This window comes from Salarias fasciatus, chromosome 4 (genome assembly GCF_902148845.1).
Source record: "Salarias fasciatus chromosome 4, fSalaFa1.1, whole genome shotgun sequence".
NCBI lineage: Eukaryota > Metazoa > Chordata > Actinopteri > Blenniiformes > Blenniidae > Salarias > Salarias fasciatus.
Genome location: NC_043748.1, coordinates 6,449,598 through 6,471,859, shown reverse-complemented (window position 1 = coordinate 6,471,859; position 22,262 = coordinate 6,449,598). Strand labels below are relative to the sequence as shown.

Genomic DNA, 22,262 nt, shown 5'->3' with positions numbered 1-22,262 from the left:
CAGCCTGAGTGACCAAGTCAGTGGAAGGGTGGCGTCTGACTGCAAACATGGTCAGATGCCACTTCTCAGTACCATCGATGAGAGCGCCCTGGTAGAGTACTGTCTGTACTCTGCCAGCTACGGGTTTCCACTGACGAAGCCTCAGGTTAGCAATGCTTTCTTGAAATGTCAAGCTCTACTTATTGTCATTTGTGATATTTTAATCAAATATAAGTAGAGAAAATTAAGGCTTTTAGTATCCTATTGTAGGTCCTGGCCCACGCTCTGGCCATCTACAATCAGCGCCACCAAGAGGCTCCAAAGGTGGCACTTGGTCAGACGTGTTGGATTAACTTCAGAGAGCGACACCATCAGCGCCTCACCACTCAGACCCCAGACATTATTGACCATGGGAGGGCTGCCCATGTTAAGAGGGGGCCCAATCAGGAATATTTCAGACTGCTCCAAGCAACCATCGACTAGCATGGGCTGAGGGAGAAGCCGCAGCAAATCTACAACTGCGAAGAGACAGGTTTCCAGCTCGACAGTGTGAGGTGAAAAGTCATCGTGCCTCGGGGGACCAAACATGCATACAGGCAGGCCCCTGGCACAAGAGACCACACCACCGTCCTGGCCTGTTTTAATACGACTGGAGAGGATGTCCCCCCCCCTTTATCATTTACAAAGGAGGGTATCCAGGGGGGGCATACAACAGGGAGGGCATCCCCAATGCTCTCTATGGGAAGTCCCAGGCAGGGTACATCGATGGAGAGCTATTTTATAAATGGTTTACCACTCATTTTCTCCTCCACGCCACCAAGGAGTGTCCGCTGCTGCTCGTCATGGATGGCCACCAGTCCCACTAAGGGCCAGAGCTGGTTCGGGTGGCACAGAGGGAAGGAGTCATTCTTCTGTGCTTGCCACCACACACCTCACACATTCTGCAGCCTCTGGATGTGATCTGGATGTGTTTTTGGGACTCTTGAAGGCAGATTTCTCTAGCACAACGAGTGATCTGTCGGCTGTTAGCAAGGCCGGATTAACCATTAGGGCAACTGGGCAACTGCCCAAGGGCCCGACACCTACAGGGGCACACGGCAGTAGCCGCATATTCATATTGCAAACTTCCCTCCTGATTACCGTAAATCCTCTAATATTAACCTGTATTCCTTTAAATACCAGTCTCCTTTTATGATCGGGTGCGTCTTTGAATAAAGCTCATAAAAGCCGCCTAATATAAGCTTTTTTATGGTGTTTTTTTCTGTGAAGCGCTCCAGCGCTGGACTGACAGTGTGTGCGCCCCGTCCCTTTGCGTTCTTTCACGCGAACTACATCAGTCTGAAAAAATTTCAAAAATGGAGAAAGCGGGGATAAAGTTAAGTGGGAGCACTAAACGGAAAATTACAAAGGAAAGAGACATAAGGCAGAACAAAAACTTAAGGAATATACCAAAAATAGGTACGTTCTTCAGTTCGCTTACCAGCTTGACACAGGGAGACGATGAAGCAGACCTGGTTAGCCCTGCTGCTAGCATTATTAACGACTTGGTCAGCGGGAATCCCCAAGCCGCTTGCGACAACAGACCAACACCTGCTTCTACCACGCCGGCGCCCGTTGAGGTGGATGATGAGCCGCCCGTCACAACCAGTCTGCGCTCAGGGGCCTCACTGCAATTGTGTCCCGGGGATCCAGCACTTTGGGGACCCATCACGGAGCAACTCCGGGAAGAGGCGTTTGAGCGGGGTCCTGCTGCTTTCCAGAACCGTGCTGCCAAATATCCTTCATCAGCGACGGAGTCAGGACTCAGGTCCCGCACCCACTCTCACACCAACGATGTATTTCTTTGCCAGCTCCAAAACGGCCAGATCGTACAGAGGGAATGGCTCCTCTACTCGCCATCGGTTGGTTCGGTGTACTGTTACGCATGCAAACTTCTATCATCACAAAGGCATGCATTTATCAATGGATTCTGTGACTGGAAACACCCAGAGAGGATTTGTGATCACGAAAAGAGCGCAGAGCACAGACAGAACATGCTATCTTTATTGCAGAGGTCAAAACACACAGGCAGAGTGGATGCTTCTCTCTCCCGGCAATGTGAGGCCGAACAGCTGTATTGGAAAGAAGTTCTTCGACGTGTGGTTGCTGTCATCAAGTTTTTGGGAGCGAGAGGATTACCATTCCGCGGCGACAATGAACTGCTGGGCTCCATGCACAATGGGAACTTTTTAGGACTTCTTGAACTTATAGCAGAGTTTGACCCCTTTTTAAAGGAACATATTGAGAAGCACGGGAATAAGGGTAGAGGTAAGCCATCATACCTGTCATCAACTGTGTGTGAAGAATTTATATCATTAATGGGTAAGAAAACTAAACAAGTCATAGCAGAGGAAATCAAACAAGCCAAATATTTCTCTGTAATCGTTGATTCTACACCAGATTTAGCACATGTACATCAACTAACATTTGTTTTTCACTTTGTCAGTGGAAATGGCAAAGTTGTGGAACGATTTATGAGGTTTGAACCCATACACAGTCAGACAGGTATAAGTTTGGCAGATTGTGTTATTAAAATGTTGAGAGACTTGGGGTTGGACTTGTCTAACTGTCGTGGCCAAAGTTATGATAATGCCAGCAATATGTCTGGCAAATACAACGGGCCACAGGCGCACTTAAAAAAAGAGAACCCGCTGATCCATTATACACCTTGTGCTGCCCATTCACTGAATCTTGTAGGTGTAAATAGCATTGATAGTTGCTGCGAGGAAGTTGACAGCTTTTTTGAGCTGTTGCAGACTGTATTCATTTTGTATTCAACAGGGTTCCTCACAGGCTGCCTGTACGGCGTCAGGATGGTGCTGGGCCGTGACAGGCAGGGGGACCCACCATCACCGAGGAGGACGAAGCCGGCGGGAGGATACAGCTGCTCGGTGTAGATGGGGCTGTTCCTCAACACACGGGAGTCGTGGACCGAGCCAGGGTAACCCGCGAAGATGCCTAAAAATCTTCTTCGGTGATCACTCACTACCTGAAATTGCACCGAGTGGAACATCTTTCGGTTGAGGCAGCACTCGGCGTGCACTGCGGGGGGCTTTATTTTCACGTGGCAGCCATCTATTGCCCCCACGACCCTCCGAAAAGAGGCAGACCCACCCAACTGCTGGAAACCAGCACAAGTGTCTTCCAGTTCCTCTGCAGGAGGAACTGAGATCAGGCACCTCCGTATGCTGAGGATCTGGTCTGCCACCCGGTGGGCAACATCACAGACCGTGGACCGGGGGATGTCAAAGGCCCTCGCTACCACCCGGTAGGAAGTTCCACTGGCCAGCCAGAAGAGGAACACCAGGGTGTCCAGGTGCCTGCCCCAGCCCTGGTGATCTCTGGGCCAGAGCAGGTCAGTGAGGGCCGAGATGGTGGTGCGGTGTAGCCGGAAGTCCGGCCGGAGCTCTGAGTGGCCATCAAAGTACATGGCCAACAGGGGAACCTTCCTGTTGGCCATACAATACAGTGCCGGTGGTGTCTGGGGGGGGAAAAAAGGTAGGTTAGTTTGTTTCTGTGACTAACCTAGAACCACTTTGCACAGCTTTAAGCTCCTGAAAATGCAACTTCTCGTGGTAGCATTTCTGGGAGTTTAAAGCTGTGCACAGTGTTTCTATTTTCTTATTTTGTGGGTTTATTTTTTGCACTTCAATGTTATTATATGTCTTTCTTCTGTTGTTGCCTTAATAAAAACTAAAACACAAGGTTGGTGACTTCTCATGTGTTTTTTAAGGGCAAATGCTTTATTCACAGGTTGAAATCTGGATTTTCAGAGGATTTATTCCTGCCTGTATGTATTCCTGTTATCATAATTATGCAATATAGTTAACACATTACGTCAGAAAGGATGTTGTCAACGAAAAACTCGTTTTCCCAAATTATATGGTCATTTCATTTAGTTTGCCAGTTTATTGTAACAATCAGCTCATCTCAAATGGACTTACAAAAAGTGTTCACATGTTGAATAGCTGGTTTTTGGTAGCTACTGTAAGTAGCTGAAATGGGATATGTACTAGATCAAGTCCTACATTGATTCCTACTGATAAATGAGATAAGTTTTTAAAAGCAATAATTAAAAATGAGGACTATAATACTCTTAATTTTCCCCAGCAGATGGCATGATATTGCAATAAAAGGGAATTAACCTATTTACTTACGCTGTGTCTTGCCGAAGCAATGAGAGCCACTCTCATTCGCCGTCTCCTCCTCAAGGCCTCTCTCCTTTGTCTCCTCTCCTTAATTTGTGCCATTTTGGCCAGTAAAAGATGGACTAAAGACCACAAAAACACAGAAAAGTTGACGATGGGGGCCATTTCGCCAGTGGATGAGATTCCCGCGTCAGGTGAGTGGCGCGAACATCAAAGAACATAACGCATTAATATAATTTATAATAATTTAATTTAATTTAATAATATATTTTTATTTATTCTTCAATGATTAGAAACATGACTAGGAAAGCAAAATGCAGAATAGGAGCACATTTAAAATAAAATATTACGGGGCTGAGTGTCCGAATGGCCAACGGATTCAGGGCACTATGTAGTGCACTATGTAGTCCAGCACTATGTAGTGATTGAGGGGTTAGGGCATAGGATGCACATTCGGACACAGCCTAATGCAAACATCCCAGGATATAAACAGCAGAGGTGAAAAGGTGAGCTTCTGTTTTCGAACACAGCCTGTCCGACTCTGGGCAAGCCACACCTGAGCGAAATTGGCAAAGTTTGTGAGCTTTTATCCCGGCTACAAAAAATGTTTTGCAAAACAACCGGACAACTGGCACATTTTTGGAAAGACAACACAATGCATACTTTCGTTTTGCTGTAAAGGACGACAGCTAAATAATAGTGGAAAGCTTTGTTTTCAAGTTGAAGAGAAAAAAATAGAAAACAGCAGAAACCCTGACCGACTCAGGCCACTCGTAAGCTATAAATCTTGCACCCAGCCATTGGTAAAAAGTCCATGAGCCTTGAGGGATTTATAGTTTCGGAATTCTTCAAATGTATAAGCACTGACACTATTAACAAGATAGCAAATAATGTCCATATTTGTTGGAAGAAACAGGGCAGGATCAGTTGTCCATGCGTTAGCTGCTAGCTCATATGGATCTACATTACTAATAGAGGTCAGCTTTGCCAAATATCGGTCTCTAGCGTCCTTGTTGAGCTTCTCTCTGTTGGGCTTCTTCTCTGTCTTATTTTCAATATCTATTTTTTGAAAGGAATGATCAATTTGCAACACTCATCAACTGACTTCTTGCTGTTCTGATTGACAAGCTCTTCCGCGAACTTCCCAACATGGCGCCTGGGTGTGACATGGTCACCCATAAAGCCTACCAGTCATTAAAACCCATCTGATTACTCCAGTTGCTGTCATGTTTTTTGAAAAGTTGTCTGCCCTGCACACTCACACTGGGTCAAGGTTACTCACGGTTCTGGAGCCCACGGGCTGAGTTTGAAAAAAAAAAAAAGTTGCAGGCCTGTTTGATCCAAAAATATTACAAAAAAATACAATAAGAGCATTGAATATCACTGGCAAAACGTTGAGAGCGGTGTAATATATGTGTCCGGACGCCAGACTGCTTCAATGGATGCTAGCCCTAGCTTAGCATTAGCACGTGCGAACTTGCTCTCGCTTGCCTCCGTTCACTTCTTCTTCGGACCTTCGGACCCGCCGGCCGATTCCATGTTTGGTCCTCTGCTTCGACGCTCCACACGGCTCTACTGATGAACTTAACTTTCCTCTGGCGTCTAGCTTCTCGCTCATGGTCGTGAAGTCCGTATCGGTCCAACTCCGTCTCTTTACGCTCGACTGCACCCCTCTCTCCCACTAGAGGGCGCCAGTGCTACGATAATACCTCATATTGGTCTGGCTTGTTCAGAAATGACCTATGGCTTCCGAAAGGCATGCTTTCATTGTCTCAACCACATCAGGACCAGTCTGGACAGGATATGGGACATCACTGTGATCTGCTCTGCCTGAGGAAGGACAGAGCCTCCAGAGAGCCTTCACAGACACCGGCACAACGCTGCCGCCTTCCTGGCCGCTCAGAGACCAAAATGCCATAAATTACTTTAGTTAGTATGCTTTACTGTGCCTGCAGAGAGGCTGCTGCGTCCATTCATTAGTCTGTTCATATTTGTGTATGGATTAGTGTAACAGGGTCAATTGTAAAATGCAGATGTGAGACATGCGAGGTGTATTATGTACAGACCTTTGTGAATGTGCATTTTCTCTGGTGTTAAAGCTCTTATGGTTTATGTGCCCTCATGTATTCTTGTTCAATAAAGGAACATTATGTCACTCTGATTATTTTTTAAACTTATTTAGCTGGGAGGATTCTGCCACAAGGGGGCACTGCTGCAACACTCAACAGCTGTATGTGTAAAAATGTCTTAACCTAATTATTTGGTTTAGAGCTTGTGTTTGTGTAATATACTGATCATGTTTTGTAAAAATGCCTCAAGTTATTAATAGTGGCATTCAAAGCACATAAAGCACAGCCCCACCTGAAATATTTTTGAAGAGCTGCCACTGGTAGCAGTGCATCTCAAATTCCTTATGGTTGGGAGGTTGGCTGAACAAAATAAAACATACTGTAGTTATGAAGGAACAATGTAAAATGCATCTTCGGGTGCAACAGAAATTGAGAACGACATCATGAAATGTTGGTATGTAGTAAAAACAACAGGTAAAATAGCAAGATGATTTTGTTCTATAGGAATGTTATCAGATCACACTGGAATGCCTGCTGTACTGAATGACAGAAGAGGTATGAATGATTACATAATGTTATGCAAGACAAATATGTGGAGAAGACACTGCTGTTATAGAGAAAACACATTGGATCATCTATGGATTTATTGCTTAAGTTGTTGACAACAAGGCTCTGCAAATAAACATCTTGGAAGCATGTGCAGAAATGCATACACTGAAGAATCAACACCCTCCTCACAGCTGTTAAGTTTATTCAAGTCAGATGGACAGGGACAAAGTCACAACTTCTTTGTTCAGGTTTTATCCTTATGATCTTGTGTTTTATTGTGAAACTCCTTCATTTTTACAAAGTACCAGATTAGTAACAAAAACAGTGACTAAAATATAAGATTATTTTCTGCTAAAGCTGGATTTGGTGTAACTTGAGCGAGCAAGCAAGATAACACTGCTTTCACAAAAGTGATTTTGGATCAATGACACACTAGAGTAGACTACATTGTTAATATTATATTTGGTCTTCTCAGCACTTAGCTACAGTGCATTGTTGAATTTGTAATATATACATATGCATAATACTGTTTTTTGTTTTAAGACTGTAAAGTTTGCTTTTACTGATAATCAGCAAAGTTATTTCAGAAGGTTCTTCATAATTCTGACTGAAGAGCCTCTGTAGCCCCCACCAAAGTGGTTCCAGTGATTCAGGTAGTGGAATAGCTGGTAAAGCTGGTTCCTCTCTTCAAATCCTGGTGCTTTCGGGATCTTTGCATGATATGCAGAGTAAAAAGAGCTGTTGAATCCACCAAACATCCCAGCAATACCCAACTCATACTCTGAATGACCGTAGAAGCAAGCAGGATCAAAGATGACTGGGCCATCTGAGCACTCTGCCACGTTGCCTCCCCATAAGTCTCCATGGAGAAGTGCAGGGACGATGGAGACATCTTTGAATAACTGAGGGATTTTAAGCTGTAAATTACACAAAAACAACAACAACATGCATATTACATAATTTGATTAATGATACCAACCAAACAAATGGTCTACATGCATTTCTGACAGGGTAACAGAGTAGTCATACCTGTAGCTTGGACCATAATTCCCGAGCCTCCCTGTCTCCATAAGATTTTTCCACCATGTTAAGCTGGTGTTGCAGCCTCTGCTGGGAGTAAAATGTCACCCAGTCATTCTGCCACTCGTTTTCCTGGAAAGGTGCACAAAAAAAAAAGAGTATGCTGTGATATTCCAGAGGAATATTTATTTGTATTTATCTCCGATATTTACCTACGTACCTGTGGTAAATATCCACAACATGTAGTTACACTGAAGCCAAATTTTTCGACCACATCCACATCTGACTGACCACTTCCTTTTCCTGTAACCAAACAGAACTTGATGGTTAACTACCATCTAAAACAAAAGTGAATAACTACAATGTGTATCAATGACAATAATATATATATTTTTTTGCATTTGTACGTTATGTCACATTTCCATGCATTAATGTGAAGTCTAAATTAATTACCTACAGTCTGCTGCTCTTTATTGACTTTTTCCATTAATCTCTGGTTGTGGAGGTGTAGGTCTGCCAGCTGCTCTCCAAGGTGTTTTGAGTACCTGCTCAGAGGATTTAAACACTGAGTATTTCATTGAAAACACACAAAGAGGCTCCAGCTGACCTGCAGGCTCTTACTTGGTGAGACCTCTCATGTCCACATGCTCCATCACAAACACGCATCCGCCTGTGTCAAGCTCAATCACCTTAACGGGGCTGGGCACCTTGACAGTTTGTGTCTTAAGAATGGCGTCCAAACCGGCCATCTCCCCATCAAACATCAACTTGGCCTGGATTGAAAACAAAGATAAAGAAGAGCACAACAGGCCAAAAACGGCGTGGCGGAGTTGTAAAGTTAATGAGTTCAAACACACAATTGCATCACACTGTCTGCACAAAGTTCAATGACGGTCACTGCAGTGCAGAAGAAATGCCACTGAACGGAGACTGACGTTTGCACAGCTGCACTGAATAAAGCAACAACCCAGAGATAGTGCATTCTCCACATAGTGACACAAATGCTGAAAAATACCTCGCTCTTGTGATTTATCTTCACGAACACTCTCCCGGTGTCCGTATCATAACTCTGGCCCTCGCTGATGCATCCACCTCCAGAGTGACCGGTGGATTTAAGCAGGGTTGTCCCCAATTCCCTCTTTATTTTTGCTTCCATTAAGGTTTTTAAATATATATTTTCCCCCAAAGCACGCACTTCACAGACACACACCACCACCTTCAAGGGGGACGTGAACTCTGACAGCTTCCGCAACGGGAACCAATCAGATGTCTCGCTTCTGTTTGTCCTGACGTCAAATCTATTTGGCTCAAATCTAACGAATCAGATTGCAGTCTTATTTGATTGACGTGCATTTTACTCAATCGTTGTAGCGTACTGTGGTCACGTGAGTGTCACCATGGTACCGAGCGAGGCTCCTTATGCTAAAGGCTAACGTTAGCCTTCGGTATGTTTCTTTTGTAGAAGCAAAATGAGCAGAAAAGAAACGTGTTTACTTCTCGGAGCGACCGGCGTTGGAAAGACATTACTGCTCAAACGTTTACAAAATATCCTTTGCACACGTCTGATTGTTTAGAACGAGAACAGGAAAGAAGTAATCCGCACTAAGTAGCTGAATTGGATAGCTAATTTCCCCTTATGTACTGATGGTGAAAGCTAGTTAAGACAGTGTTAAGGTGCGATTTTGCTCCAATACGAGATGTGTCAATGTGGATATGAAGATTTGTATCCACTGTATGACACTGTTTGCAGTGGGGTATCCTTCGAAATCCCCCAAATGTTGCTTTTGACATTGATCCCTGGTTCACAGTGACCACAGTGGTCCCAAAAACTATCTCAAATATCTAAATTTAACGAAAAATGCTAAACTACCTCAAAGAAATGTATTTAATATGGCCAAAAGGATACAAAATTACTACACAATATTCTAAGATTGGCCAAAAATAGACATTTAACAACTGCAGAGACTGAGATGTCTAAAGCCACCATATAAAACTGACAAACACATCAATTTACTTTTTTTTTTTGTTTTTTGATCAGTCATATTTAAAAATAATAAGTTGAAGTTGTGGTTGTTTTTTTCCTCATGGATCGGATTCACAGTTCAGTTGGAGCAGTTCAGGTGAACTTGAGTCAACCCCTCCCACTCTGCCCACAGTAAGTAGGAGTGAATTTTATTTTCAATTTCAAGTTTTATGCTCAGTCATAACACCTCAGACATGTTTTGCCTCAGGTTGGAACCAATCTGACAGACCTGACATTGAAAAAGAAGAAGGTGACCGTGAGAGAACTGGGGGGCTGCATGGGCCCCATATGGCCGAGCTACTTCAAAGACTGCTCCTTTGTCATTGTAAGGCCTCTGTGTGTGTTCACTACTATTTTACCTTGGCACTGTAAGCAAAATGTTTTTGTTTATATTATCATCTCTATGTTTTGTGTTTTGTAGTTTGTGGTGGATTCAGCCAATACAGCTCAGATCTCCTCTTCGTGTATCCAGTTACTGTCCATCCTCTCTGCTGAGTCTCTGCACAACGCCCCAGTGCTTATTCTCTTCAACAAGAGGTGATGCTCTCAGCAAACACACTGTCTGTAATTTCCTTACTTTATGCACAAGAAGTGACAGTCGGTAGTTCTGCCTTGTCCCTAGTTTAATGTTTAAATCATTTCCCCACAGGTAATCCTTAATAATGAATATTTTCTGATATTTGTTTTTCATTGGAACTCTTTTTTAGGGACATGCCTTGTATTATGAGCCTGACAGAAATAAAGTCGCTGTTCAGGATGGACGATATCATCGCATCTGCCACTCAGCCTATCACAGTACTGGAAATGAGCGCCCGATCAGGAGAGGGACTGAAAGAGGTTATGAGCTGGTTGGAGTCTGTTGCAGTCAAATAATGTTTCCTAAAAATATTCCAAAAAAAAAAAAAAAAAAATTTCAAGCCTTCTGTTCATTTACATCAGTATTATCCATTGAGAAAAGGTTCACTCACTGTTTTCAAAGAATTTAATAGTGTGCTTAGTGTTGGAAAGTTTAACACTGTGGAAAAAAATGTGCCTATAATGAAACTGTATGAAAACTGATAACTGTTAAAGGTGCTGTAGGCAGGATTCAGCATCTCCGCCATCTTGCTTAGGTTTACCTAAGCAAGATGGCGATTTGACCCATCTAAGAAGGCGATTTGAAACCCAGCACAGCCAATCCTGTCCTGTTTTCTCTGATATCACGCCCTTACGCAAGTTAAGCCCCTCCCACAAGAACGTGTGACGAATGCCCCTTGACCAATCACGGTTAGAGCCTCAGGGGCTCTTCTGATTGGTCAAAGATACCTGGAGCTGTGGAGATTCCTTTTCAGCTCATAACAGAGACAGATGGAAACGCTGCGCCCTCGCGGTAGTGCAGTTATGCCCCACTCCTAAAGGATTATCAATGGATACTCTAACATTTAATCCAAAGAAAACACAGAAAAATTAGCATTGACTAGCAAAATCCTGCCTACAGCACCTTTAATTTGGGTGATTAGAGGAGATGTGAAAGCAGATATGGCTGGATGGATGAACGGTATGATGGTCTTTCATTAAAATATTATCATCCAAATTTATCGATCAAAGAACAAATAAGACATGACTTTCAGTTGAGAAAGTCAGAGTCCTAACTCTGTCAAAGTGATAAAATACCTCAGGAAACACGTTTTGACTGAAGCAGAATAAAGTTTACCTTGTAAAAATTGCATTTACACACTTCATTGTGAGATTTTTTTGAACAGAAAGATTCTGTATCATTTCTTAGAGTGAATTTGTGTAGGGCTGCACTGAAAGCAGAGCTAGTGACGACAGTGATTTATCACCAGCAGGGGGAAACATGCACGACAAACACAGGAACTGTTGCTGGGTGTGTGCCTCATTTGTGATGATTTCATATGAAACGTGAGAATACCAAGAGGAATGACAAAATGTGAAGAATGAAACAGTGTTATAATCATACCCTTGTATTTGATGAGAATCAGTGGTTCACAAGCAAGTAATAAAACTCATTCATTCATTTTGCAATGCCGCCTTGTTTCCTGTGAAATCAGAAGCATTTAACAGTCTCTCCAAACTGGAATTTCCTTCAGCAATTGATTTCATGATAGTAAAATTGCATATACGCTGATCTTGTTTTCATCAGTTCTGCTCCAATCGGGGCTCCGCATGGTTAACTGTGTTGATGCAGTCACGATTCAGGCACTGGACAGGTGTTTACTAGCTTTTTTTCCCTTTCACCTCCACAAACAAATTGTCTTTTCAGATACATTTCGCAAAGATTGGTCAACTGAGCCCATCACACATGCCTACTATCTATTGCTGAGTTTTTTGACGACAAAGTCTAATCTGTGCTTTTGTGTACTTTGTAGTGATTAGTTAACAGGTTATGGTCTTGAAGCGGATTTACATGACGGTAAAAGATTTAGGTAAAAATGTGTTATTTGTCTGACACATCATAACTGCGTTCGTTAAAATAGAAGCAGGATATGTTGTAGCTGTGAGGCGCAGAACCATCTAGAATCCATCTGTTACCGTATCGCACAACAATATAAAAACACCTAGGAATGGTTTATTGTACAAGTCCTGGGATGCTGCAGTTCGGCCCGCAGTTAAGAGTGACATTTCAATAACGTATAACATGACGGCGTTCCCCTTTTTAAAAGATGTCTGCTCCGATTCGGCTGGTCCTCACAAAAACGGGTTCTGACTGCTCTGTGCCGTCTGCGATCCCTGAGCGCTGGACGTGGAGAAGGGCAGCAGGGGCTCCGGGAGCGGCCCCGGCAGGTCCAGGCCGGGCTGCGTGGGGTGGGTGATCGACGACGGGAGGGTGGCGCCCTGGTGGCTCATCGGCAGGGGCAAGGAGGTGCTGTACGGTAAAGAGGAGGGCTGAGGGGCCATCTGATTCAGGCTGAGTTTTGGCTGCTCCGGTTGGAACGGGTTGATGGTTGAAGGGGCATTCAGGCCTCCTTTAAAGGAGAAAGACAAAAAAAATATTACACATAACGAAGCCTCCGTTAAATACAGAGCAGTTCCTGTTCTTTCCTGATTGGCTGTTGCATTTGGAATCCGTATTACAGTGATTACCTGATAAAAAGGGGTTCTTGGCCGTCGCCTGTGGATTCACCGGGATCAGAGTGTCCAGGTTCACCAAAGAGGCGGCCGTGGGGTCCAGGAAAGATTCGGGGGTCCGACACGTGCGAGGGACGGGGTCGGCCAGGGTTTCTCCGAGACGGGTCAGGTCGAAGAGTTCTGGGCTGTCGTCTCTGAGCCCGTTCATGTTCTGCATGCCGCCGTCCATGGCCTCATCGAACAGATCCCCGTCTGACAGCAGAGAGACATGCTTTGCTAACATCTGGCACGCACAAACACAGAGCGAAGATGTGACAGTGTAGTTATCCACCTGAGGGGCTTCCAGTTCGTGCAGCAGGTTCCCTGAAAGGCGTTCCTTCTGATGGAGCCGAGAACGGATCGACCCCTGAGGAAACTGTAACCACACATACCATCATTCAGCTGTTGCTGCTTCTGGAACTGCTGGTTTGACTCACTCCTGTAGCGTCGACACGCACACACACACACACCTGTGCTCGAGGCCCACACTCCGCCTGCAGAGTTGAGGCTGGAGACATTGTTTGGCGGTGCGTCCCAGGGGTTGGCCGGCGGCTCCCACGGCGGAGGAGGACTGTTCGAGGGCGGAGGTACCATCCAGGGAGAGTCCGCTCTTGGGACGAAGCCGCTTCCTTCTTTTATAGCAAAGCAGAAAAGCAGATTTTAATTCCGTACACTATATAGCTGTTTGTGTGTCTGACTAGTAATGAGTCCTAATCATGACACTCGAGGCTCACCCAACGAGTCCCAGGGGTCGGTGCCTCCAGCGGCAGCGGCTGCCGGCTGGGGAGTATTATTCCAGCGATGGTCACTCGGCGGCGGCTCCGTCGGCACTGCAAAAACATCTACCAGGTCCATAAAGGCCGTCTGAGCAGAGGAAGAAACGGTTACTTCAGTGTGTAGTTTCAACATATCTATATGTTGTCTATACAGGCAAAAAAATAATTGCATAACACATCGTTTTCCTCTGGAGTGTTTACGGAGATGTTCCCTACCCCGCCTTTCGACTGCATTTCTCGTTTGCTCTCCTCCAAAGCTTTCTGGAGCTGAGATTCATCTCCTTGGCGACTGAGTTGCTCCTGTCAACACAGAGGAGAGAGGCTCAAGACGCCGCCGGGCATAATGGCTTTTGGCTAAATTCACATACTGTCACATTATTCTTTTATTTACGACTGAGGGACAACGGATAGAGAGCAGTTAGCTTGTGTTCTTCCAACAGGCGATCTATATGCATGCAGTTGGCACAATCCAGAAAATTCTGGAAGTCAAAGAAAGGAGAGAGCAGAGCATCACTGCGATCTCTAACAGAGCAGTTCTTTTGTGCTACTGTATATTAGCATAAAGAGAAAAAAAGGGAGGGAAGAGACAATGTGCCAGAGTGCAACAGGAAGGGGAACACAAAGAGATAATACCACAAAAGGACGTTTATACAGCTTTTTTTGGGCAAAGAAAAGGGATGTTTTGTAAAGACAAAAAGCAAAAAAAACCAAAATGATAATGTAAATAAGAGAAGTGTGACTAAGAATACTACAAAAAAGTGTTATCACTGTTGCATTTAATTCTAAAATAACATTGACTGATCTTGGAGTAGAGAACAGATGATTGGTTGAAAAAAAACACCACGTCCTTCAAATTTTGTATGTAATCTCTGTGAAATACCAGTGATAATCTGAGCTGTTCCGTCAACCGCTCCCAAAACTTTGCCCAAAAAGTGTTTTCACTCTTTTAATGTCCTGCTACCGACATGATTTAGCACACACGCTTCTCATAACTATTCCACTGAGACGAGACAACATACAATATCTACAGTAACTATTAAAACAGAATAAAAAAACTGAAAAACAGACAATTTTTGCTTCAATATAAAGTTATAAAGTTGCTGCTAGAATAATAGTTTTCTCTCGACATAGAAAAGAATAGAATAGGTATCATTATAAGAGCTTAACAGTTGTTTAACAGCTTCTCCCTGGTTTTTTTTTATGTTTGTTATGGCTTCACACAGACATGAGTCAGCTATTCAGGTTTCAAGTGATGCACAATATACAGCTAAATCAGCAATCTGTCTGGAGCTGCTGCGTCTTGTTTTGTCGCGGTTCAAATCAAACAAGAACAAGGAGGACTCTACCTGCTGGTGCTCCTCCTTGCTGAGGCTCAGGGCCAACTGGAGCTGGGTGTCCTCGTCCATGTCCGCCGTGCCGGGTGCCGGACGTGGAGCTGGCTGCAAGAGTCCATCGGGTAAAGTCAATTAAGGTGGAAAAAAAAACATTCAGGTGTTCTCACACATGTAATTCTATAAAAACCAAAAGGAGTCAGTAACGGGTCGGTCGTTTCTGTGAGACGTCTACCTCATCCAACCAGGCTAAGAAGAGAAATCTCATGGTTAGTAAAAATGGAAGGATGAAGCCACAACCTGTTAATCTCTGGAGGAAGTTACGTGTTATTCTGCTGTTCCAAACGAGGAAAGTGAGTGAAACGTGCGTTTGTTTTTCAGAAGGGGAAAGAGATGGGGCTGCAAAAGTTAGTTTTGTTGCAGAGAGCGGGAGATGCGGCTGGAGGCCAAAGGAGCCAAAGGAAGGGTGGTTACTACTCCCAGCATACTGGTACCTTCTGGGCCTCCTCCTTGCTGAGGGTCATAGCGATCTGGAGCTGTGTCTGTTCGTCAATATCCACTGTAGTAGGCGGCTAGGGTCAAGCAGTAAGAGTCATGAGGAGGATTATGAGGAAGACCCCCAGAAGGGGACATTTTTGAAAAAGCGTGCTTGATTTTCCTGCACTGGAATTTTGAGACACATGAATCGAATCAGAACAAGTACGAATCAATTGGTCATGAAAATCACGGCTGAAACTGTGCTGTGGTGTGAAATTCCTGCAGTAACTGAAGGGGCAGCTCAGAGGACTGCAGCTGCCCTTGTCGCCGAGACGGGGGCAGGCCGAGGATGCACCGGAGCGGATCGATGAACCACATCCTGTCTGCCTCCTCGGCCTCTCAGCCGCAGCTTCCCCTGCTCCTCAGCTCGGCTCACGCCGATTGGTCGGAGCGCCGCCATCGATCGCGTCAGACGTGGAGTTGCATGATATCGCTTTCTGTTAACGGTTCTGGGAAGACACGGGAAGCGGCAGCCGCTTCGTCACGGTGACCAACAGCACCCCGGAAAATGTGCTCGGGACCCATTTGCTGTGTTTTACCGCCGCAGTGCATGTCAGCGGGCCGTGCAGCTGAGAAGCCTCTTCCTGTCGGGCCCATGCGCTGCAAGATGAGACGCTCTGTGCTCAGTGGGAGCGTGTGCATGTGTGTGTGTGTGCGTGTGCACGTTGTCTTCGTTAGAGGTACCTTTTCACTTTCTTCTCGGCTCATGGCCAGGGCCAGCTGCAGCTGCAGCTCCTCTTCTCCGCTGGTGGCGGGCCGAGCTTGTTCCAGGTCTGGAGCTAGTTGAGGAGAGGAGGAAGACGCTGCAGTGAGCAGAGAGGAGGCGGGTTTCCAGGGAGGAACGGGGAAAGAAACATCAACAGATGGAGGGAGATGGGAAAATAGAAAGAAAAGACTTTAGGCTGATTTTTAAGGTCAGAAAAAGAGCTGGCACTGTTGTGCATGTTAATTTTCCATTGCCTGTTGTTGGAGGCCTTCGCTGGCATGGCTCGCCACAGCCTGCCTTACCCGGCCGGCACCGAGAACAATGGCGCGGCTGTGTGGAGTTAGGTTGCTGGTGGGGGAGAGGAATTGACAGATTGGATTGGGGCCCACCTTATTACCCCGAATCCTCTAGAGGCATTGCAGGACTCAGGTCCAGGTTTGGGGAAGTGAAATTGGGGTGTTGAACCAATCTGTGAGTTAAAGGGAATAAAAGACTGGGAGGCGGGCTGGCGACAGGTCTCAGACGCCATCAATTCTCAGTATGTTGCCTCTGAAATACCCCATGATAGACACAGAATATTTTCCTCTGTTTGTCAGCATTTTGTTGAATCATCCTCAGGCTCCACTGTCCAGGAATCCCCGAGAGAAAAACCCTACCCTGCCCTCTTATCTCTGAAGTCACTTAGACCACAGGAAGTGAGCTGAGGCCATTAATGTGTGCAGTCAGGCCAACACACACACACACACACACACAGTGCAGATACTGACAGAAATATACCAATGCATACCCACATGAATTATTTAGTCATCTGCATTTTATCAGTGAAAAGCTTTCTTTTCATCTTGCGGAGCTTTCAGAAAACTTTTCCATCCAGAGAAATTACATGGTGTGACTCCTGGCGGGTGATACCACGAGAGCAGCGTGGTCCAGTGATTAGCTCCGGTATCTCAAGGCGAGGAGGTTCCAGCCTGCTGGCTAAACAGAGTTTGCATGTTCCTCATTAGCCTACGTGGGTTTTCGAACTCCAACGAAGATGGTGGGTACCGATATGAAACACGCCTTCATCTTATCCACCATCTGCTTTTATAAGCATTACTAAACCACAAATCCAGAGCTTAGAGCTGCTATCTGTCCACATGTTTCCACTGGCAGCTCGTTCAGAGCCCAGAAAAGCCTGAGCGCCATGCCTTTAAAGTGGAAAATGTTCCGGACAAAAGACTTTTTATTGAGTATTGATAATAAATCATCGAGATACCATCTGCGGCTGTAACTGTTTCTTCCATGAAGCACTCTGAAGAGATCAAAATATAACAGTCTTTTGTGTGCTGAAGGAACCTCATCTCTACGTCTGACACTCGGGATAAATCCCACAAAGACCACATCAAAGCTGAGGTGGCAGCAAGCGCCACCAAAACCGCCTTACAAACAAGGCACAGCTGCTTTATGTGCTTCCAAAATGTATTGTTTAGTTGAAATGAATCAAGGATTCTGCCGTATATCATCATGAATAGGGCATGGAGTGTTGCTGAAGTTTCATATTAGGGAGAACAACACAAAACAGGGCCTCCTCTCTTTTGTAAATCCAGTTCAGCTGACAGGACTGTAGAGGAGAATGAAAGGAATGCAGACATCCAGCCATCAAACGGCGGACAACTGAGACATTTTCCTCTTAAAACAAATATAAATAAACAGGGATTTTTTTTTTTGTTCCCACTAATTAATGTTTTGATGTCGGAAATTAAACTGCATGAGATCACAGATGAGAAGTAATCCAGCTTCAAATCACAAAAGAGGAGAGAAGGCAAAGTAGAGAAAGACAGCAAGACAAACTGTGTTGTTTTTCCACTTTTCTGTCACCTGAATATCTGGTGACCTACAGTGATAAGTTAATGAGTGATGTTGTACTGTCAGTATGAGATAGACTGTTTCTATCTGATAAAACTCATGACCTCTCATTCGTGTCGATCTGAGAACTGATGAGTCATGCATGACGAGGAAATATTACCGTCATTCAGCTCAGGAAACAAAATTACCTTCGTCTGAAGATACATGTGCTTGTTCTAAGGTAAAAGGAGCGTTCAGCGACTGGACGGAGCGTCGGGACTTCCTGCTACTCACGCTGGAATGAGGACGGCGAATCCCTGCACCTGCCGTACTCGTCGTACACCGACGAGCCTCCGGAGCTGCGTCCCGGGTACGGAGGGGGCATGGACGCCGAGCCGGCGCTGCTGGTGACCCCCGCCATGCGCGTCTTGGTCTTCAGGGCCTGGGTCCTCTCCTTCTTCAGCTTGTCGTCGTCCTTCAGCAGGGCCGCCAGCTGCTTGGCCTTCTCCCGGACGTTGATGCCCTGGTCGCGTCCGTCCCGGTCGATGTACTGGAAGTCTCTCAGTGTCTGAATGGTGAAGATGTTCTTGGTGCACTCCTGCGCCACGCGCTCCGAGCCCGTCTTGATCAGGTAGTCCAGGAGGGTGAGCGCCTTGTACACGTGGCGCCAGTTCTTCCCGTGGTCGTTGAGCCTCTTCCAGATCATTCCCATGACCTCGGTGAAGGCCACCACGTTGTAGGTCAGGTCCGCGATCTCGGACATGAGCGAGCTGGGCGGGCCCCAGTGGTCGTTGGAGGTGGCCTCGCGCACCTTGACCTCGGCCTCCGTGTAGTTGTTGACCATGTTTTTCATCTGCCGGCGGAGCGACGAGGTCTGCATGTTGGCGGCGGTGTTTTCACGGTCAGCGAGCGGAAAGTCTGGGAGCGGGGCTGCCCACTGCGTCGCCTCGGGCGAGATCGCTCGTTCAGATCGGTGAAAAAAAAAAAAAAAAAAAGCAATGAAGTGCAGGCCTCTTGGAGAATTCAATGACGTCCACAATAGTGTAGCAGCTGGAAACACACACACACAGTTCAGGTTAGGTTATTCCCACACAGCATATTATTAGAACACTTCGACATCACGCCTGTATAATTAATGACCACTGTTCAACCGTCACACACTTCATTCATTAAATGTACAGTTGCAGGAAAAGAGGAATAACTCAGCACCTCCAAGCAGTGAAACCAAACACCCGGGGCTCAGTTTTCCTCCAAGCAACTTCCAAGAGACCTGACTGAAGCCATACAGGGAACCTAAACAGCTGCTTTCTGAAATCAGTCCGGAAAAAGAATGTTTCCTTTGTTCAAAAAGAAAACGTTTGTCTTTGATTGAAATTGAAGGCAAGGTCCCTTTTCTAACCTGCTGTTGTAGGAATCTGTGTTTCACCTTTATCAGAAGAGGGAGGGGCTCAACCCCTCCGTGTTTTCCTGACCTGATTACGTCACCGCAAAGGCAGAAGGGTTTCAGAGCACTCAAAGCCCCTCAGAAATCTCGCTGCACAGTTAGATTTCACATAAAAACACAGTCATGACCCCACCGGTGGCTTTCTTTTGCCTTTTTGTAAACCATAACAGTTGGCATTTATATTTCTGCAGAGTGAACCAGTCGAGGTCGTGCCTCGGACTTTGCTCCGCTTTGTCTTGTGTGTTGTGTCACTCGACCTGATTACCATCACCTCTGCTTCACCCAGCGCCCACAGCTGCACGAACACGGAGGAGCCCGAGCCGTACCTTCAGAATCAATATGCTGTGTCATAAGGAAGCGCTTCCAACGTTTCATAACACGGATGAGACAACGGTCTGCTAAACGGGTTGCATCAAACCCGTTGAGTCAATGAATGAGACCAAATGCCTGTGAGACGTTTGTAACATTTCCTGAAGAACATTTATCAAACTTTAACCATGTACCCTGGAATACTAAGTCAAGGTGTACCTGTGGGTGCACCATTCTGTAACTGCACACACACACACACTGCAGGGTCCAGAGGATCACGGGCAGTGAGAGATCCAGCTATATTACGTCCTTCTTTAAGGTTCCTGACATTTCTCAACAGGAGGTGTTGTGAGGAAAAACCACACGCCGACTGAAACAGTTCTTCCTGTTGGAAGCAGCTACTTGAAAGTTGGGGAAGTGAAGAGAGGAGATTTAGTAAGGTAATAACAGGGAAAGCTGGGTTTTAACAGTCAGATCAAAGAGTCAGGAGAAATATCTCCCTCTGGCTAAAATTTTATTCTGAAAGGCTTTTTTATGAGCTCACACTAATAATTAAAAATAATGAAGACGGGGACACAGCCCTCTTTTCTTCTTGTTTTTTTTTTTAACTGCCATATGTTCACACAAAGCAAACACGTCTTTCTGGAGAGGTTTAACTTGTGACCTTGACTTATTTCTCCTCATTTACCCACCTGGTATGAATGTGCCAACCCGTGAAACAATCTATTACCACTAAAAACACACTGAAGCGTAATGATTTTAAAAGAAAAGGTGAACCGAAACAGCTGCAGATCAGAGTGTCTTTGTTTAAAGTGGCCCACAACATGAGTAAAGAAACACCGGAGGATCTGGTCAACTTGTTTCGCTCGTCCTCTGCGTCCCGGACCGGGACGACCGTCCGCCCGGAGCCATGATTGCGTCAAACCGGGATGGTCGGCTCGGTGGAAACACGCAGCCGTGACTCAGCTGCGTTTCCCAGTTTTCTTAAAAAAGTTAAAATCTCGACACTAGAAAAAGGAAACGCTAAATCGGGACGAGCGGCTGGATTCGTCCCACTCTCCGTTCTTACCTTCATGCCATGGCGCGTCAGGAGGAGTCCCAACTTGGGGTGGAAGAAGAAACGCCTCCGCCTCTCGACATATCCCGTGTGCGGAGAAGAAGAAGGAGAAGAAGTGTGGGGAGGTATTTCAAGCGCAAATGGAAAGCATCCGCCGGGAACCGTGCGTAATACTCAGGAACGAGCCGAAGCGAAAGCGCAGCGCCGCACTTTTGTGGTCAAACTAAAGTTGTGTGTGTGCATGTCCCAGATCCAGGCGCAGAGCCTGCAGATGGCTCAGCCCCCCTGAACACACACACACACAGTGAAAATGGATGGAGAGAAGGGAGGGAGGGAGGGAGGGAGGCCTGCTCGGTGCATGCAGAGTCAGACTTAACCCTTTCACTGCTGATCTCAGACCTTCAAAGCAGGTGGTCAAGTTTACAAACCCAGGAATCACAATTACGCACAGTTTATTCAGAGAACATGGGCAACTTTCTCATGTCCTATATCCTGAGGAACAATAGTGGTTCTCTTTTGAATTAAAATAAAACTGTTCACAAACCCCTGCAAGTAATATAACATCTCTAGATTGCAGAATATGCAGCATAATATCAATATAACCCAAAGATAGACAATATAATATGACATTATCTTCATTGTGAGACCAAACATGACAAGATATAAGGTAAATCTGTGCTGTAACATTTTCTGAGCTGGTTTGTTCCCACAGGAAGTCACTTCCTTTTCAACAGCTCCATCCCTGCGTCTCTGCTCTTGACTTATTTATCACTACTAATGGGATGTTGTCTGTAGTCACATCCTAATGGCTTATATCCTGACGAAATCTACTCTGTATTCAGACAGGCTCGGATTCAGAGGACTGGGGCCGTCTGTATGGGAGAGCACAGGGATCAGTGTCTGATCTGGAGTGAACAGCGATTACTTAACTGAAGCAGCAGGAGAGAACAATCTTGTGGTTGACCGAGCAGGATATACAGGAAATACCAGCTCCACCTTGAAACAACAAGTGCTCTCAAGAAGGCGACAAAAGAGGGCAAAGTGCACAGAAATCCAGAATCGATAAAAAGCAACTGGTTCTTAGGACCAGGCTGACATTTATCAGAAAGTTTGTGGTGTAAATTTCTGATTGTGGGAGTGTTGGCTTCTTCATTTTTCATCTGACTCTCACTGATCAGGTCATTCTTACCAGCTCCTCTGACCCTCCTCCTCCCGGTCTTGGCACCCTACGTTTTTATTTTTCCTGAAAACAGATGCCTGAGCATTCTTTGTTTCCCAACAAAGGCCTGATGAGGTCAGCGCTGGGGGGTCATGCAGGCCGGAGCCGGGAAAACAGAGGGAGG

The 22,262-nt window shown here is 45.6% G+C and overlaps 3 protein-coding genes across 6 annotated transcripts; 1 reads left to right on the top strand and 2 right to left on the bottom strand.

The window, feature by feature from the left end:
• Positions 1-6,898: 6,898 nt before the first annotated feature.
• Positions 6,899-9,010, bottom strand: fn3krp (fructosamine 3 kinase related protein). Its single transcript, XM_030089772.1, has 6 exons — positions 8,820-9,010; positions 8,426-8,577; positions 8,258-8,349; positions 8,025-8,107; positions 7,814-7,936; positions 6,899-7,701 (listed from the first exon to the last, which is right to left on the bottom strand). Exons 1-6 carry the CDS (start codon positions 8,958-8,960, stop codon positions 7,363-7,365), a joined length of 930 nt encoding a protein of 309 aa, XP_029945632.1. The 5' UTR covers positions 8,961-9,010; the 3' UTR covers positions 6,899-7,362.
• A 211-nt stretch (positions 9,011-9,221) lies between these two features.
• On the top strand, positions 9,222-10,984 carry arl16 (ADP-ribosylation factor-like 16). The gene is made up of 6 exons (XM_030090067.1): positions 9,222-9,349; positions 9,904-9,959; positions 10,036-10,152; positions 10,249-10,364; positions 10,535-10,702; positions 10,738-10,984. Exons 1-5 carry the CDS (start codon positions 9,274-9,276, stop codon positions 10,698-10,700), a joined length of 531 nt encoding a protein of 176 aa, XP_029945927.1. The 5' UTR covers positions 9,222-9,273; the 3' UTR covers positions 10,701-10,702; positions 10,738-10,984.
• A 578-nt stretch (positions 10,985-11,562) lies between these two features.
• On the bottom strand, positions 11,563-21,217 carry epn3a (epsin 3a). 4 transcript variants are annotated; one of them, XM_030089955.1, is made up of 11 exons: positions 20,932-21,217; positions 18,404-19,159; positions 16,264-16,382; positions 15,537-15,614; positions 15,058-15,150; positions 13,928-14,011; positions 13,670-13,799; positions 13,406-13,567; positions 13,228-13,311; positions 12,912-13,148; positions 11,564-12,793 (listed from the first exon to the last, which is right to left on the bottom strand). In XM_030089955.1, exons 2-11 carry the CDS (start codon positions 18,987-18,989, stop codon positions 12,516-12,518), a joined length of 1,851 nt encoding a protein of 616 aa, XP_029945815.1. In that variant the 5' UTR covers positions 18,990-19,159; positions 20,932-21,217; the 3' UTR covers positions 11,564-12,515. The 4 variants fall into 4 exon arrangements, with proteins under 4 accessions (XP_029945817.1, XP_029945815.1, XP_029945816.1 ...); XM_030089956.1 differs by having other exon boundaries at positions 16,264-16,358; XM_030089957.1 differs by lacking the exon at positions 15,537-15,614 and having other exon boundaries at positions 11,563-12,793.
• Between the last annotated feature and the right edge of the window lie 1,045 nt (positions 21,218-22,262).